Below are 13494 nucleotides of genomic sequence, written 5' to 3'. Positions count from 1 at the left end.
ATTTAAGAATATACTGTGCAGATGAAAATCATATATTAGTCTTGGAGGAAAGGAAACATTCAGGACATATAAATGGGAAAATTCTTGAAATGTTTTCAAGGTCGTTCAAACTATTCAAATGAATTTGAGCAAGTCTTCCCCAGTAAATGAAGCTTCTGTTATCCACTGAATGCTGAGGTTGATGGTTGATACTATAATTAATGATTACTGCAAATTGCAGCATTTAAGATATTAAATCTTCTGCATCAAGCTTTTAAGTAGACCTCAGAAAGCTGAGATTAATTTGGAGAAGCCTAATTTGGAGAAGCCCCTGTTTCCCTCATATGCTTCCACAGTGGTTTTAAGTCTTAGTCTAAACGTCATACATTTAGAGATGTTGTCTGCAAGTAAACAGTAATAAGGCACACTCTTGAAATGTATGTACTGTTTCCTAGATGCTCTCGTATGGCAATATTTGCTCAAACTGGTTTTGAAATTCATCTTGTATTTGTGGGCTCTTTGTCAGTGTTAATTTCCTGTACTACCCCATCAGTGGGCTTTAAATGAGACTGAGAGAACAAGGTTTGCGTGTTACTCTGTATTAGTAGGAATTTAATAGGGGTGCCAGTCTAGCTAATAATAACCAGATATGACCAACTTACATTGCCTAAAACATTAATTATGTGGCTATGAAATCATCGTTGTGGTTTGCTTTGAATTAGCTATGTATTAGAAACATAAAGCTGAAGGTATGGAGGCTAAATAAGGCCTACCTCTTTGTTATTTATTATTTCAACAAAAAGTGCCTTTTTGACAATATTCTTTGAACTTTATTGGAAATAATTTAGATTTATGGAGGAACACAAAGCTATGACTCAGAAATTCACTACTGAGCAAGAGATTCTTCTCCAAGAGCTGAAGAAGAAACATGTTGATGAGCTAGAACTCCAAAGTCAGCAGTTACAGGAAAAGCATAAGGAGCAAATTTTGTCTCTTACCACTGAGTTTCAGACAAAGCACCAAGCTGAAATTGAGATGCTTAAATCTACACTAGAAAGTAAACAGCAGATTCAGATTGAAGCTTCTGTTGCTGAACTGCAGACAAAACATCAAGCACAAATTGATGAACTGGAGGCTAAACACTTATCAAACCTGGATTCCTTGGAGTCATCCTACCTGTCAGAAATTCAGAATATAAGAGATGAACACAGGCAGGTTCTTGAGAAGCTACAGCTGCATCACACAGAACAGTTCCGTGAAAAGGACAAAATGGATCAAGCACACTTGGCTCAAGAGATAGAGATGTTGAAATTAAAGTATGCTGAGGAACTTCAGCTTGCACAAAACAATTTGAAAATTGAGCTAGCTACTGTGCATATGGAAAAACTTAAAATTATGGCTATGGAAGCAGAAGAATTTCATAAGGTGAGTCAGAAAGAAAACTTAGCATAGAAGGTGAAATTTCATGTTATGTTTTTAAGCCTGCCTAAGTGTGAGATGTTGAAATGTGTGGGATCACCTTTTACCCATGTTCTTTGGGTGTATTTTCTACAGGCTTCTCTGTGCCAGCACTAAAACTTGCATGGTCGTACTGTGAGTTGAAGTAGGAAACCGAAGATGAAAAAGTCTGTCATCCCTTCCCCAAACACTCAGACTAATGAGTTTTCTATCTCAGTGTATGGAGAATATACATGAGATGCAAGTTTAACATAATTTCCAATTGGAGGGTCTCCGCTTTGTGGCTTGGAGTTTCTTTGTCTAGCAGAATTACCGTGTCATTCTTTAGAACTGATTGGTATTGAGTAAATGTATTTCTGTAGGTTAGGGTCCATCTTTGTGAATTGAAAGGTCCTCCTTAGTGGTACAGACTTGAGGGGAAGAATAGAGGAAAGGCACTCTGAGTCCTAGATGGGATTTGGGGAGTAGGTGGTGAGAGAGTGTGCCTTGTCTTAAGGCCCTTAACAGGTGGAGTACATAGCACAAGAGTGTATGGGCAGAGGTCTGAGATCTTTTAGAGTTTGGGTATGTAAAAAATGATACCAAAATTTTTCCAAGTCAGAGAGTTAGGAAGGCTGTTATTTCATAGCTGATACTTGAGGATCCTCCAGATAGCTGTAATGTTTGTTGTTGTGGTTTTAGTGTTATTTTTTGACTTCTCTCACCATGTCCAGAAAAAGCAGGGGACTTACAGAACTGTTAGAGATGGAAAAAATAAACCCATTTCAGTGATACAGAGTATGTGCATGTGTGTGTATACTTCTCATTCATGAGGCAATGTTGATCATGTTTACTTAAACTTTGATACAGAAGGACATGCACTTTCCAAATGGGTTACAAAAATATTTGTACTTTTATACCCTTTTTATTTACCGTTTTTATTTACCCTTTTTAAAATTAATGCATATACAGAATGATTTGAAAACAGCTCTTCAAAATCAAAGATGTTTGTTGGAAGAAGAAAAAGATCTAGCCCTGGATATATTACGTGAGGAAGTAGTGCGTATGGAAGAAAAACATAGAAAAGCACTGCAAGAACTTCAGGATCTTCATGAGGCAGAAATTAAGAAACATAAGGAGGAATACTCCAGGGAGTTGGAGAAAGAACTGGGAAAACTAAAAGCACAACATGAACATGAACAAGAGGTCAGAGTATTGCAAATACCTAAACCCAAAATAAGCCATTCATTCACACTGAGTAAATTCAGTTTTATTAATTTTAGAACGTAGGGAATATTCCTAGATGCTTTTTTGGTTTTCTTCTAACCTCTAGTTCCAACCCCCCTACTGTGGGCAGGGACACCTTCCACTAGACCAGGTTGCTCAAAAGCCCCATTTGGCCTGGCCTTGGGCACTGCCAGGGTTGGGGCATCCACAGCTTCTCTGGGCTGCCTGTGCCAGGGCCTCACTGCTCTCTGAGTGAAGAATTTCTTCCTTATATCTAATCTAAACCTACCCTCTTTTGGTCTAAAGCTGTTCCCTCCTCTCCTATAACCATATTCCGTGATAGAGTCCGTCTCCTGCTTTCCTGTAGGCCTCCTTTGGGTACTGGAAGGCTGCTATCAGGTCTCTTTGACTTTAGTCTTTTTTTCTTAGGCATATGTCTGTTGAGGAAAAAAAAATAAGTAGGGTCTGTTAGGTTGACTTGATGGTCTCATGAATGTAGGAGATGTTTGGTATCTTAAGTATTTTTGTTGCTTCTTACCTATTTTTATCGACTTGCTTTTCCATAGTCAGCATGATGATAGATAGCACCTCTGTATGGCTTTGAGGTCTGGAGACAACTATTATGAAAATTCTCTTAAGAGTTTGTCTGGGCTTTATGGTTTGTTTTTATTTTTGTTTCTTCCTTAATTATAACACTAGCTCAAATATTTTGTTATTCCCTTGTGTGCAGATGTATGCTTCTGCATCGGCCTCTGAAGTAGAAAATGTGAGGACAGCTCTTCTGTCTCAGTTTGAGGAGGTAAAAATGAAGCAACAGCTTCAGTTCCAGGAAGAGATTGAGCTGCTGAAGTGTCAGTCAGAAGTACTCCTTGAGCAGCAAATTGCACAGCTGAAGGTAAGGTCTAATTAAAATGAACTTCAAAGAATGTACTGGTAGCTTGCTTTTTTTGAAAATGAACAATTAGTATGTTATTGTATTTCAGCTGTATTATATATAAAAGGCAATCCAAACTAGTTCTCTTCCTTGCTTCTCAATGTTAGAACTAGAAAAGCAGTGCTAAAAATAATACAGCGTTCTGTGAAGGAGTTATAGTATTTACCGTAGGATTCATTTAATCCTGAATTGGTTGTGAAATGGTGCCCTTTAGATAAAAAAAAAAAAAATCAGTGCAAAGTATTTGCTCTGAGAAATAATTCTTGTGTGGATTTACGTTCATTTTGTTGCTTGAAACTTGATTTTCTTCTTAGTGTCTGCAGAGACTGTACTCTCGACCAAGTATTTCCTTGTCTACAGCACTTGTGTATGTACAGCAAAAAATGTTCAGTTACCTAAGCTTTTGTCAACTGTGCGATGTCTGAATACTTTGTGCATGTGAATTTTGTTTTTCTTTTCTGCTTTCTTGGGTTCATCATTTTGGTTCCAAACTTTCATCTTGATGAGAATATCTAAAAATTATCTCTTTTTGGCACTGTGTATGATGTAGTAATTGCCTGTCATCTTCTGTGCCTCATGCCAAATGCCTTGGTAGGTTAGTTAGGTGTCATATACTCAGTTATGAGATAAGTGGAGAAGATGTATCGTGCCTCAGAAGAGAGGGGGAAACTCACCAATACCAAGAGCAACGCTTGCATGCATCTGTTATCACTGTGCTGAGCACATGTTGAGCAAAAATAACCTATATTTGGTGATCGACCATCCTCCGTATTTGTGTCTCCCTGGGAGATGTCAACAGAACCTTACTGTATCTGTCATCTCTTCAAGTAGGATGCTTCCAGAGAGTTGCACGAACAGTTGGAACTGGATGTTGTGGACATGCAGATAATTCCTCTTAACTTCCTGCCCCTGGCCTGCTGAAAGGTCCTATCACTTAGATTCATTTTTGACCTCTTTGTGTCTGGAGTATCTTTTGAAACAGAGGACGTAAGTGTATCTTGAAAAGCTGCTCATGGTAGGGCCATTGCTGTACTCACCACAGGACTCTGAGTTGGTTTTGGTTTGTTGATTGCCCTGATGACCAGTTTCTTGTCCTGACTGCATCTCTTGCAGACTGACTGCATCTCTTTGCAATGTCAGGCTGAGCTGCATTATAGTCTGCTACAGGTTTTTACAATGATCCTTGATTGCTACTTCCCCCATGCTTGTTTATGGGGTTGTCTTTGCACAAGCCAGTTTCCTTGCTTATTTCCCTCTAAGCAGGAAAACTGATGGAAGATCTGACAGAAATCTGGTGCTTTAAGTCATTCAGAGTTTCTTTTGTAGTCTTACATTCTGTATTAGCGGATGCATTGCTTCTAAGAAGAGTAGGCAGACTGTTTGAGAGACTTTGACAAGCAACTGTCCTGGTTCTACGTAGACTTCAGCAAGACCCCTTAGTCTCCCCCAGTATTCTCCTGGAGAAGCTGGCAGCCCATGGCTTGGACAGGTATACTCTTTGCTGGGTTAAAAAGTGGCTGGGCAGCCGGGCCCAGAGAGTGGTGGTGAACGGAGTGAAATCCAGCTGGCAACCTGTCACCCAGCGGTGTTCCCCAGGGGTCGGTATTGGGGCCCATCTTCTTTAATATCTTTATTGATGTTTTGGATGAGCACACCCTCTGTAAGTTTGCAGAGGACACCAAGTTGGGGGGAACTGTTGATCTGCCGGAGGGTAGGAAGGCCCCACAGAGGGACCTGGACGGGATGGGTCGATGGGCAGAGGCCAACGGGGTGAGGTTCAACATGGCTAAGTGCCGGGCCCTGCACTTTGGCCACAACAGCCCCATGTAGCGCTACAGGCTTGGGGCAGAGTGGCTCAAAAGCTATGCAAAGGTAAAGGACCTGAGGGTGCTGATCGATGCTCGCCTGAACATGAGTGGGCAGTGTGCCCAGGTGGCCAAGAAGGCCCATGGCATCCTGGCTTGTATCAGGAATAGTGCAGCCAGCAGGACCTAGTGAGGGACAATCCTGGCTCTGGTGAGGCTGCACCTCAAGTACTGTGTTCAGTTTTGGGCCCCTCACTACAAGAAGGATATTGAGGCCCTGGAACGTGTCCAGAGAAGGGCTGCAAAGCTGGTGAAGGGCCTGGAACACAAGTCCTGTGAGGAGTGGCTGAGGGAGGTGGGGTTGTTTATTCTGGAGAAGAGGAGGCTCAGGGGAGACCTTATTGCTCTCTAAAACTACCTAAAAGGAAGTTGTGGGGAGCTGGGGATCAGCCTCTTCTCACAGGTAACTAGTGATAGGACTAGAGGGAATGGCCTGAAGTTGTGCCAGGGAAGGTTTAGGTTGGAAATGAGGAGACATTTCTTCTCAGCAAGAGCAGTCAGGCATTGGAATGTGTTGCCTGGGAGGTGGTGGCATCACCATCCGTGGGGGCGTTTAAGGAAAGGTTGGACATGGTGCTTAGGGACATGGTTTAGCAGGTGACGTTGGTAGTAAGGTGGTGGTTGGACCAGATGATCTTTAAGGTCTTTTTCAGCCTTAATGATTCTATGATTTTGTGTTTTCTGTCTTGCCTACAGCTAGGCACTCTGCTGTTTGAGTCTGTAATCTTGATGGACATGGCTCTTCTGCCTTGCTCTGCCTTGTGGATTCCTGGTAGGAGTTTGTGTTGTTATTGCTTGAATGCCAGTCTTGGTCTTGGTCTTGCCTGGGATGGCAGACCTTATAGTGTCATCAAGCAACATGCCAGGTGGTGATGGATGGCTTATCTGTGCTCAGTGTAAGCATCCTCTACAAAGGATCTAGGGCTGTTTAGGTGACTTCTTAGGTTTTGCTCATATGTTCACTCATACCCTGAATTTTATTTTATTCTTTGGGGAAAAAAAAGTTGTTTTCTTCACTTATCATAATATATAAAAAAAAAAAGAGCATCTTTCACCCTGGAGTTTATTGATGTTCACAGATGTGAACTTGCATATATTTTTTGTAGTGTGATCATGACAACTCATTCCCCAGTTCAGATTGTTGCAGGGTTCATTTTAGGCTCTTCATGAAGGGATCCCTGGGCCTTGTTTCATCTCCCTTATTTGCTGATTCACAAGTGGGTCATACCTAGAGTAGATACATTCTTCTGAGGTAGGCAAGTTACACTTTGTAAGTTTACAATTTGTTCTTGAAAATCACTTGTCCTGTGTGGAACTCAGTGCTATGCATATTGTATTACTTGCAGTTGATGAAAGTGGCTTTTGTCTGTCTCCATCTATCAGTTTTCTGTTTCTCATTACTATCTCAGCAATTTTAAATGAGAAAGGTCTTAGGAAGTGCACTCGGGTAGTTAATTTATTTAACTAGTCTTAAATCATAGTTTTGTCATTAAAATCATAGTTTTGGCGTTATTTTGTTGATATGGGGTGTTAACTGTGTAATTTACTGCTAATTAATCTGAGAAGTAAGGCTTTGTGTATTTAAACAAAAAAGGGGGAATGTGTTGTTGTGTATGGCTCTTTTTGTTTGCTTTTCTTTTATTTCTCTCTGTAATTCAAATTATATGTCACTAATGCAGGAGGAATTTGAAGCTGAAAAAACAGCATCACTACATGAGAAGGTGCAGGTGTTAATTCAGGAGAGGGAGAAGGCACTGGCTGTTTGCCAGAAGGAGAAGGACACATTATCAGCACAGCTACAGGAAAAAGCAGCAAGAATTATCCAGGTGTGTGGAAAATATTTTAAATCTAAATTTTGGTTGTCGTGATTGTATTTTAATGCAGTGCTTTCACCTTTTTCAAGATATATGTAGAGAGACTATGTGCATAATTCTTGTGATTGCTAGTTTTCAAGGTATAAAAAATATATCATGGATTCTGTGTCTGAACTGGAGTGCTATGGTAGTCATGTAGAAATCGAAACTGGGTAGTAACTTGAAAACTGCCCTTTTACAAGAGAACGTTGGATGTTTGCATTTTGTCTATATACTGATGCCATTTGTTTTTATTGCATTTTTTTCCCCTAGAAAATAGTGTTCTAGCTTTTGTTAGACCAACTGACCTATAATTTGAGGCAGATAAGACAGGAAACTGAAAAATATGGATCCAGAAGTGGCAAAGACAATATTCGTTTGCCAAACAAAGCAAAATCTTATGCATTCTATAAAGCAAAACTAAAAGCTTTCTGGGTAACCTAGATTCAGCTTAAGCTATGGAGGAACAGCATGAAAAGGGTGTTTGTCTTACACTTACAGAAATGTAAATTGTTTTCCGTGATTTAAAATAATAGCATTGAGTTTTACTTCGTTATTATCTTCTGTTTTGAAAATATTGATGTCTTCTTGCATTTCAAAAGGCTTTGACCAAACGTAAATTTGGTGTATTGGAATGTTATGTTAGACTTTTACGGCTAGCAGGAAAACTGAGAAGTGGTAGGAGTAACATTAATGCATTTCTTACAGTAGGTGAAAATCTTACAGTTTTCCTGTTGTTCATGCAAGATTTAATGAGAGGTGAGAAAGTTGGTAGGGAAGTAGAACGCTTTTCTTTCCTTGCTGTGCTGTCCCAAATAGATATTTCGATTAATTTGTTGGTTTACTTTTGAGACAGTTTGTAACAAAATAGTACCAGTTTGGCAGCAAAATTTGGGAGTTAGGGGTGTGTGTATAAACCAGTATAGATACTTATTTATATTGTTAGTGGGATAAAGGTGTCATCTGGAAAGAATTATGGGTAGAGAAGGCACTTTCTAGAAAATTCTTTCACAGAGAGAGCTTATAAAGGAAAGAAGAAAAGTGGCTGAGTAATTATACTGTATCAGATTGCTGTTCAGGTTTGTGTTCTAGTGTCAATTTATTCTTAGGATATTGCTTTGCGTTTTTAAGGCATGAACAATGAAAGCAATCTGAAAGTAAGGTAAGTTTTTACAAGTTCTTGTACTGCTTGTGTGCATTGAGTCTGAATGCAAATGAGGCAGCCTATTGAAGTAGAATCTGCATGAGAAAATAACTTTAAAAACGCATACAATTTTAGTCTTCCTGCTGACACAGTGAAAACTCTATAACCAAAGTTATTAGGCAGGTATTCTTTATTACGGTGCCGGGTCTGTGGGGGATTGCTCCGCTTAACACACACACACTAAGGGTTACTGGCAGTGTGCTTATATTAGTGGGACAAATACATGTTAATTTCATTTCCCATAACTCTCCTGCATATTCATCAGGTCTCCGAAGAATCATTAACGTAGGTTCCCGCTCCTATTCGCATGCGTACTGGAGTCCTTGGGTGGTTGTCCAGCGTACTCTGGTGCTCTTTTGATGAAGGCCAGAAGTCTTCCTTGCTGCTAAATTCCTGACCCTTCCTTTCTTTGACAGACTTCAGCAGTCAAGCCAGTTCTTTCCGATTCCGTTATCTATGCATACAGTCTTTTACTTCCTTATCTTTGGGCTCATTAACATACAATTGTGCTAGCTAAGACCTACAGAGTCAATATCCTTTATCTTGTTCCCTGTCTCACTGCTGTCCATTTCTAGTAATTTTGGAAGCAAGTTTCCGTAACAGGTGATGATTATGTGACTATACAGAAAGTAATGGAGGGTAAGATCAGAGAGTCACAGAATGCTAGGGATTGGAAGGGACCTTGAAAGATCATCTAGTCCAAGCCCCCTGCTGGAGCAGAAATACCTAAATCAGGTCACACAGGAACGCGTCCAGGCAGGTTTTGAAAGTCTCCAGTGAAGGAGATTCCACAACCCCCCAGGCAGCCTGTTCCAGTGTTCTGTCACCCTCAACGTTTTTTTTTTTAAAAAAAAAAAAAAAAAAAAAAAAAAGCTTTGTCTCATATTTAAGCGGAACCTCCTATATTCCAGCTTGCATCCATTGCCCCTTGTCCTATCATTGGATGTCACCGAGAAGAGCCTGGCCTCATCCTCCTGACACTCGCCATTTACATATTTATAATCGTTAATGAGGTCACCCCTCAGTCTCCTCTTCTGCAAGCCAAAGAGGCCCAGCTCCCTCAGCCTTTCCTCGTAAGGGAGATGCTCCACTCCCTTAATCATCTCTGTGGCTCTGCGCTGGACTCTCTCAAGCAGTTCCCTGTCCTTCTTGAACTGAGGGGCCCAGGACTGGACGCAATATTCTAGATGTGGTCTCACCATGGCAGAGTAGAGGGGGAGGAGAACCTCTCTCGGCCTACTAAGCACACCCCTTCTGATAGACCCCAGGATGCCATTGGCCGCCTTGGCCACAAGGGCACAGTGCTGGCTCATGGTCATCCCGCTGTCCACCAGGACCCCCAGGTCCCTCTCCCCTTCTCTGCTCTCCAGTAGTCCAGTCCCCAACTTATACTAGTGTTTGGGGTTGTTCTTGCCCAGGTGCAGGACTCCACACTTGCCCTCGTTATATTCCATTAAGTTTCTCCCTGCCCAATTCCCCAACCTGTCGAGGTTTCACTGGATGGCAGCACAGCCTTCTGGCATGTCAGCCGCTCCTCCCAGTTGTGTGTCATCAGCAAACTTGGTGATGGCGCAAAAGATCACTGATTTGTCTGGTGCATTGTTATTGTATTTTCCACAGCTGGAAAAGGAAGTCGAATCTTTAAATCATAAGATAGAGGAGACCAACTGTGAGCTGGAGACACTTCTACAGCAGCGGGACAGAGAGAACCAAGAAGGAGGGAATTTGATAGTCATGTTGAGGTCTGATATTGAGCAGTCCAAGGATGAAAGGTTTGTCCATCTGAGGTCATATAATGCTTATTGGTTGTTTTTATTTTTCTCACTTTTTCACAAATAACTAAATTAAGCCAATATAAATAAACAGAGTAAGATAATGATAGTATTGGCTTTATTTGCAAATATGTTTGAGTTCTGTCACTACCAATCTGTGTTGATATGGAGAGCATGGTTTTTTTCCTACCTTCCCTCCCTCCCCCTGGCCCCTTGTGGTCTGATGGAGACTTTGGTGTTTTGGGGTCCCCACTGTCTATAATCTTGGCAAAAGCTAGGAAATACAGAGAGCGCCTCTTTATTCTAGAAACTTTTCAGTGCAATGTAGATCACTTTGTTATGTGATTGGAATGTGTGGATTAGAGAGAAGCGGTCATGCTGAATAATCTTCCAGAAGAATTCCATTTCTCATCTTTTTATAAACAAAAAAAACTTGCTTACTGTTTTGTAAGCTTGCAGGGCTTAGTGGAGCTTCCATTCCATTGTTTGGTTTCCTTTAGGATATTAAAGTATGACAGACTACTAGTTGTTGGCTGTTCTGTGCCTGCCTTGGTATTTCTGCTTATTTATTCAAGCTGTCATGAGTACCTGTAGCAGGAATTATACAATGTTGCATGCTTCAGAAGTTGTATCAATATTTTCTTCCCCTAGTTATTTTAATGTCACAGGTACTGTAGTAGTAAACATGTTTTCCCTGCTGGTGCTTGCATAGATAGGAAGCCTGAGATGTTTCTGACTGCAGTGTGATCTCTGCATCCACTTATGGAAAAGACAGGTTTTTCGAGTCTGCTCTGTGGAAAAATGGCCTTTTTTGTGAATCATCTGAATCATCTTCACTGATAATTGTCAAACTATGGCAAGATATCTAATTTAGACTGTCAGGTTTTCAGTAGGTTTGAAGTCTCTTCAAAACAAGTATATGCATTTTTTGCCATGTTTCATGTATTTTTGTTCTAGGAAAAAAATGCAGGAATCTTATCAGCATATTTTGAAATTGCTTATGGAGTTGGTGAAGGCTACAATAGCTATTGAGGACCTTATCTGTAGCAAGATTGGTCTTTGCCTTGATGACAGTTTGGCTTCTGGAGATTCTAGGGAAAGTCACAGTATTACAGAAGAAATGGGATTTGCACAATATTTTAAAGCCAAAGAGAAGCATCACCTAGAAAAATGTGAGTACAAATCAGTATAACTATATTTAGTTGATTCATGTTCTTGAAAAATGACTTTTTCATATTATATGAAGGAGGCTCTGAATGGGTATCTCTTATGTTTTTTTCTTTGTTTCAAAGTTTTTCCACACTTAAGATAGTATCTGTCAGTGTTCTTTCATTTTAATTTTTAGTAGTGAAAATACTAAACTGTGACTTGAGAAGGCTGAATGGATCATAGGACAGGAAAGATTAATTTGATGGATACAGAACCTCAGTCCCTCTTGTATATAGCACAACATTTCCAGGCATTGCGAAAGACTGTCTTAATATGTAAACATGAAATAACTCCATGCTGACAAGTTTTTTCACCTTGTAATATGTCTTCAGGATTAAGCAGTATTGCTGGCTGATGTCAGTTGTTATTTGAGTGGCCAGTGCTGTGTCATTTTCCTATGTTTTTAAATAGATTGCTTATTTTCAGTAGATGAACAGCTTGATGAAACTCTCACAGAACACAACCAGCTGTCTCCAGTGACTGAAGAGGGGTCTGAGTTGAGTCAATACTTATGTGAAAGTGTTTTTGTGAAGCCAGAAATGGCATGTGAAAATGAAGAAATGATTATGAAAATTAGTCATCGTTTGCGCACTGCAGTGGAAAAAATGTTGGAGCTTGTTGCAGAATCAACTGAAGAAGTAAGATAATGTCTTTACCTGTATAGAGGTATAATAATTCTGAAAATGTGAAATCTGTTTTAATGCTTGTATATTTAGCACCTTGTGGGATTGGCTACCATGAGGAAAAATATCTTTTCTGAATACATGACACATTATCAGTAAAGGGAAGCATGTGAATCCCCTGCTTCTTACAATGAATATTTGGTCTTTATTTGAGTATTTCTTATAAATGAGAGTTAATGTTTTTTGGTTTTTGTTTTTTTGGTTTTTCTTAGAGGAGATCCTATATAAAAGAGATAAGTTGGTTGCCTTAAGTAAATTTAAACTAGTATTTTGGATGCATTTGGTAACTTCTGGAGAACAGAGTTAAATGTGATAAAACCTCTCAAAAACTTGACAGTGATGCTTTCCCAACACTGATGAGTAGATTAAAGAAAATTCAGTCCCATCTTAAAATGTTACAAATATGTAGATGGGAGCAGGCAAACATCTTTGTAATTATATACTACTGAGTTTTAATAAGAGGAGCTGGACTCAATATCACAAAAGAATTTGAGTATTTCCCTACTGAGATTACTGTCAAGATATTCAGCTTTGGGAATAGGCATCATAAATCTGAGGTAGGTGCCAGAGTACTCTATACATTTAGAGAACTTAATTCAGTATAGTAATTGGTTTGAGAAAAGAAGCCCCTAATTTAAGAGAAAGTATGAAGGGAAAAATATCTGAAATTAGTCGTCTTATTAGATGCTTATCCCTGGATTGCACAGAATACTGATGTGAAATGTTATACTCATGGTCCTTAAAAATCCTTTCTAGAATGAGGTGATGCTGCTTTTGGATACTGAGGTAAGTTTAGTACCACGTAGCCAACTTGTTAAAGAATTTGCCTAAACCATGGCAGATCTAGATTCTAGGTCACCTTCATCAGCTGAATTCAATCATACTTTGCTCACTTCTGTGAAATGTCTTATCTGCTGGGATAGGTGCCATATCTTGGAAACCAGATGATGCATTTACTTCACTGTCTGTTAGTGGGAAAGACAGAAGGAGAGGCTGAGGTCGCTTGGTTTCTTCAACCTGGAGGAGGCTGAGGGGAGACTTCAGGATGGCTTGCACCTTCCTCACAAGAGGAGCGGAGGGACAGGCACTGACCTCTGGTGACCAGCGACAGGACCCAAGGAAATGGCATAAAGCTATGACAGGGGAGGTTTGGGTTGGATATAGGAAAATGTTTTCTTCACTGAGAGGATGGTTGGTACTGGAACAGGTTCCCCACAAGAGTGGTTGTAGCACCAAGCCTGCTGGAGTTCAAGAAGCATCTGGACAATGCTTTCAGACTGATTATTAGGTGGGTAGATTATCAGGTCTGATTATTAGGTAGTGCTGTGGTG

The 13494-nt window shown here is 40.2% G+C and overlaps 1 protein-coding gene across 13 annotated transcripts in view; it reads left to right on the top strand.

Annotated features, from left to right (window-relative positions):
- Positions 1 to 13494, top strand: part of PCNT (pericentrin) — a 99756-nt gene that overhangs the window by 36745 nt on the left and 49517 nt on the right. For 11 of the 13 annotated variants that reach the window (XR_014586130.1, XM_083842081.1, XM_083842073.1 and 8 more), the window contains 7 exons: positions 828 to 1404; positions 2389 to 2622; positions 3374 to 3538; positions 7122 to 7268; positions 10120 to 10271; positions 11229 to 11443; positions 11907 to 12118. Coding sequence is in view for 12 of the 13 variants with exons in the window: in XM_083842081.1 (XP_083698207.1) it covers positions 828 to 1404; positions 2389 to 2622; positions 3374 to 3538; positions 7122 to 7268; positions 10120 to 10271; positions 11229 to 11443; positions 11907 to 12118 (1702 nt within the window). In the remaining variant the exon portion in view is untranslated. The remainder of the gene's footprint in view (positions 1 to 827; positions 1405 to 2388; positions 2623 to 3373; positions 3539 to 7121; positions 7269 to 10119; positions 10272 to 11228; positions 11444 to 11906; positions 12119 to 13494) is intronic. The other 2 variants (XM_083842080.1, XM_083842084.1) reach the window with 1 other exon arrangement.

This window comes from Anser anser (assembly GCF_964211835.1).
Source record: "Anser anser genome assembly, chromosome: 6".
Taxonomy (NCBI): Eukaryota; Metazoa; Chordata; class Aves; order Anseriformes; family Anatidae; genus Anser; species Anser anser.
This window is presented reverse-complemented; position numbering and strand designations above follow the sequence as displayed.